Genomic DNA, 5,167 nt, shown 5'->3' on the forward strand with positions numbered 1-5,167 from the left:
AAAAGACTCTGATGCTGGGAGGGATTGGGGGCAGGAGGAGAAGGGGACACCAGAGGATGAGATGGCTGGATGGCATCCCTGACTCGATGGACGTGAGTCTGAGTGAACTCCGGGAGTTGGTGATGGACAGGGAGGCCTGGCGTGCTGTGATTCATGGGGTCGCAAAGAGTCGGACACGACTGAGCGACTGATCTGATCTGATCTGAAAGGAATAGGAATGAATCGATGGTTTCTTCTCTCCATTTCAGGCTGCACCAAATCTGGTTTTCAGTAGAACTAAAATGCAAGAGACCCAGACCAGCATATCCTAAACCAACAGCTCTGGTCAGTTCATCAAGGATCCATCAGCACATTTACGTGTAGACACAGGGGTTTCAGGAGACACATCTGAACTATAATTCGCTGGTTTTCATCACCAGCATTAAGAAGCAGTCAGAATACAGTTCACTTCAGTTATCCAGAGCACAGTTTATTAATGACAAAGGACTATGATTCAGATGATTAATTTCACAGGGGGAGTTTAAACCCTGGTAAGCACCACTCGTGTAATATGTACTATGAACTTGATTACAAGGAAGAAGCAAAACACAAATCATTAATACCCAAAAAATCCCTCACTGAGAATAAGTCTCCCCACCTCCCACGACGTAGTAAAGACTTCAAATCTAAAAACCTAAACATATGTTACAACATTTAACATTAAGACTGAAGTTTATCTTTTTAAATATGCTTTAAAATACACTGAGTGTCTTCTCTCCTTCCGTTGATTCTCCACTTATGTGAAGAAGCCTTTTTCATTGTTTTTCTCCTCCATGTCTATTGTCTTCTCTGTCCCCAGGAAGGACCAAGGAGGACTGAGTAGATGCTGAGGTTGTGACTGTGACGTCTGCTCTGCAGCCCGTGTGTGCTAGCTCCGGAAGTGGTCCTCGCTGCTGGGGGGCACCTCCTTTTGTAGGTTTGCCCTGCTGGTCTTTCCGGCAGCTTCAAGCCAGGGATGCTGAAGGACCTGGTGGGCCGTGTAGCGCTTTTTGGGGTTTACCACCAGCAACCGGCTCACCAGATCTTTGGCAGCTGTTGGAATGATAGAAGGATGGAAAAATGAGATGGATGCAGATGGTTCGGAGTTTTCCTTTTCCGTACAGGAAATAAGGACACAAACATCTGTGTTAGCAATAAGCGCTGGACCAGAGCACCACTGGCCCTCAGAACTATCTGTCATGATGGAAACTTTCCACATCTGCACTACCCTCCTAGGACTGCTGAGCATTTGAAATTCATCTGGTGCAACTGACGCACTGAATTCTTCTTGCATTTCCTTTTAATTCACTGACACTTAAATTCAAATAGCCCTATGCAGCTACACGGCTACCATGTTAGACGTGGAATCGTGAGGTCAGGCCCACCACTACCACCCACGGCGCCGTCCAGCCCAACAGGACACACAGAGGCCATGAACCACACTTAAGCATATTTTAAATGTGTAAATCAAGGGAAAGATTTCACCTGAAAGGGACAAAAGGGAGGAGGACCACACAAGCTTCTGCTCCACTAAAAGTACCTCTGACCTTCACCCTCTGACCTTCCAGAGCTCCTGTGCCCCGAGGACGCCCCTAGAGACCTGACTATTCACAGGTAAAATAAGCATCTCTAGTCTGTCTGACTCATAGACACTTCTGTATGTGAGATGGCTTTGATCTTTCCAAATGAGGATTCCACGTTTCTGATATTTTTCCAGTTCTCAGGTTCTTCAACTGGCTTTGAGAAAAGTATCTGGTCACTCCAACTGGTGGTGAGACTTACATCTCAAAGCAAGTCGTGTGTTTGGGATGCTATGGAGATCTACACAAAGCTAGCAGGAAATAAAGGAAAGCAGAGGATGTGGACGGCCCGGGTACCGTAGCCAGTTCTCTGGGTATCGTTTCACACGTCTGACCTGCAAACAGGCTCTGCATTCAGATCCCAGAAGGGGCTCCAGCTCCCCACCCCCACCCCGCTCCTGCCTGGGAAGCCCGAAGTCTCACCATCAGAGATATTGTCCCAGTAAGGAGCCAGGAACTCAAAGCGGCCGAGCTGGATGATGTTAAAGAGCTCCTCCTGGTCCCTCTCTGGGCTGCGGAACGGGGGGAAGCCACACAAGAGGATGTAGAGGATCACGCCTGCGGCCCACATGTCCACCTCCAGCCCGTAACCTGTGCAGTGGAGGCAGACACACATCATCTCTTAGCTGCCATCTTGGTATGGAGCGGGTCTCAAAACCACACATTCAGCCAACCAGACAACTCTGTGTGTATCCATCCTGATGTCTCTATTGAGTCAGTGAGTTCAAAATTTAACTCACCCCGTTCCCATCTCCCAAAGAGCTTTCTTTTCCAACACCCTGTGTTAGCTGGCGTGAGCCCTACTGCCCTGGCTTCCCAGAATTCATGTAGCCTTACTTGTTTTCTTTTTTCAAATATTTATTTACTTATATATTTATTTGGCTGTGCCAGGTCTTAGCTCCGGCGTGGGATCTTCAGTCTTCACTGTGGCACGGGAACCTTTTGTTGCAGCATGCAGGAATCTAGTTCCCTGACCAGGGATCAAACCTAAGTCCCCTGCATTGAGAGTGCAGAGTCTTAGTCACTGGACCACTAGGGAAGTCCCTAGCTTATTTGCTTTCTTTCCTCTCTGACCCAAGAGAGTAATGCCTCCATTAAAATGTCCATAGTCACTCACTACTCTCCTGTCACACTGTCACCACATTAGCACAGCAACTCTGCTGGCCACACTGAGTTCACACTCGTTTGTGGGGAACCCAGGCTAACCCTCCCCATCCAATTGCACTTCCCTCTGCTCTACTGAGGCTGGGTTTTCAAAGTCTCTACCACCCAACTTCCATGCATAGGCTAATCTCTGTATCTTGGCTTCCCTGATGTATTTGCTGCTGGGATAAAACTCTCTCTTCTCCCCACCCCCAAGCTTATAACCCATCTAGAGCTTTCCCATCTTTAGCCATCATAGGTGGTTTAACTGATTTCTCCTGGAGTACAAGGATGGCTAATTATAATTATTCACATACTTGGAGCCATATAATAATGATGAAGATGATTTCCTCATATATCCTTTACAGAGTCTATCACTTAAATAGTCCATTGGATCCGTAAACAATATGCAATATACATATATTATTCATGGGGTTTGAATTGGGACCTCCTTTTCGTTTAATTGCGAGGTTAGAAAAGGAGTTTTAAAGCCAATTACCATAAGAACTGCTCCATATCTCTCCCTTAGAGGTAGCTTTGGGTGAGTGGCTAAATGACCTTGCTTGCTTGAGTTTCCCATTCAATTCTCCACCATCTTTCATCTCACTGTCCCACCAACACACGTACACACACACACACACACACACACGCAATCTCTTCTCTGTAATAAGAGCAGCCCTGATGAGGAAAAAGTTCTCATGCTTTGGTCAAGGAGACCTACTTCAAATATTTAATATACAAGTGCAAATGCAGAGCCAATCTCTGAGATTTTTAACTGCTTCATGTTGAAAAATGTGAAATTTAAATATGAAAAAGTAAACACTGGTTAGTAAGCGAGTGTAACTCGAGCCACGTGTAACTTTTACCTTTCTCAGAGAGGATTTCAGGAGCTACATAAGTTGGAGTCCCACACACAGTAAATATAGGCCTCACCACATGCTTTGCAAGACCAAAGTCAGCCAGTTTCAAGGTGGTAGATTTGTCCTCATTTCGCTGAACCTGTAAGAAACCAAAATCCCCAAACCACCAAAATTGTGATGAGAACAAAGAAGGAATAGAACAACGAACATAAAAATTCAGGACAAGCAAACAAGAAAACACAGGTGCTTATAGATTAACCTGACACTGACAAATTCAACTTGATCTCAGTGACACTTGCTTACTAAAGAACCAATGAGTTAGATTTTCTCTGCTGTCCAATGTGGTAGTACCATACTGTCACAGATGGCTATTTATTTAAAATTAAATCAATTTAAATCGAATTAAAGTAAAAATTCAGTTTCTCAGATGCACTAGCCACGTTTCAAGTGTTCAAACGCTGTCTGTGGCTAAGGGCTACCATAGCACCACGAAAATCTACAACATTACCATCATGACAGAAAGCTCCATTGGGCAGCACTGAGTTAGAACAAGGATCAGTGATGTTTTGAGCAAGTGTGTGCATGCCTGCTCAGTTGCTTCAGTCGTGTCCAACTCTGTGACCCCATGGACTGTAGCCAGACAAGCTCCTCTGTCCATGGGATTCTCCAGGCAAGAATACTGGAGAGGGTTGCCATAACCTCCTCCAGGGGTTCTTCCCAACCGAGGGATCGAACCCAAAAACTGCAGGTGGATTCTTTATCAACTGAGCCAGCTGGGAACCCCATTTTCTGAACACAGACTAGCTTTAACGAGAGCTAGAAAAAATGCTGTGGGTAACACAAAATCTGAGCAGAGGAAAAAAAAGGAAAGGAAGAGAAGTAGGAAATGGAATGAAAAAGTAGGCAAATAAGCAGTGGAGGCTAAAATTATATGGTTTACCTAACAAACACCTCTGTCACGTTTCTTCAGGGCCAGGCATTGTTTATAACATATTGCTACTGCTAAGTCACTTCAGTCGTGTCCGACTCTGTGTGACCCCATAGACGGCAGCCCACCAGGTTCCCCCGTCCCTGGGATTCTCCAGGCAAGAACACTGGAGTGGGTTGCCATTTCCTTCTCCAATGCATGAAAGTGAAAAGTGAAAGTGAAGTCGCTCAGTCATGTCCGACTCTTAGCGACCCCACGGACCACAGCCTACCAGGCTCCTCCATCCATGGGATTTTCCAGGCAAGAGTACTGGAGTGGGGTGCCATTGTCACATAATCCTCATTGCAGTCTTGTGAGGCGCTCACATCCCCATTTTACAGATAAGGATATGGAGGCACAGTGACACAGTAAATGGTGAGCTGCAGTTTGAACCCCAAACACTTGGGCTTTACAGTCTGTGCTTATAACTTGTGTATGACCCCAGATCTTCCAGCAAAGGGTTATTTCTGTTGCAGGAAGCAGCACTTATTGGGGCTGGAGGGCATTAGGCAGGGCTCTGGTTCTCCCTGGGCCCCATCAGTCCCACGGCACAGTGACACCCAAGAATGCAGGGCGGGCAGCCCTGCCCCCCCACCCCC

The 5,167-nt window shown here is 46.3% G+C and overlaps 1 protein-coding gene across 1 annotated transcript in view; it reads right to left on the minus strand.

Moving 5' to 3' along the window:
• Window positions 1–452: 452 nt before the first annotated feature.
• Window positions 453–5,167, minus strand: part of DCLK3 (doublecortin-like kinase 3) — a 38,144-nt gene continuing 33,429 nt past the window's right edge. Inside the window, exons 5-7 of the mRNA XM_010835577.1 lie at window positions 3,608–3,740; window positions 2,022–2,189; window positions 453–1,071 (exon numbers count right to left, since the gene is read on the minus strand). Coding sequence (XP_010833879.1) covers window positions 908–1,071; window positions 2,022–2,189; window positions 3,608–3,740 — 465 coding nt within the window. The 3' untranslated portion in view covers window positions 453–907. The remainder of the gene's footprint in view (window positions 1,072–2,021; window positions 2,190–3,607; window positions 3,741–5,167) is intronic.

This window comes from Bison bison, unplaced genomic scaffold (assembly GCF_000754665.1).
Source record: "Bison bison bison isolate TAMUID 2011002044 unplaced genomic scaffold, Bison_UMD1.0 scf7180017864043, whole genome shotgun sequence".
Classification (NCBI taxonomy): Eukaryota; Metazoa; Chordata; class Mammalia; order Artiodactyla; family Bovidae; genus Bison; species Bison bison.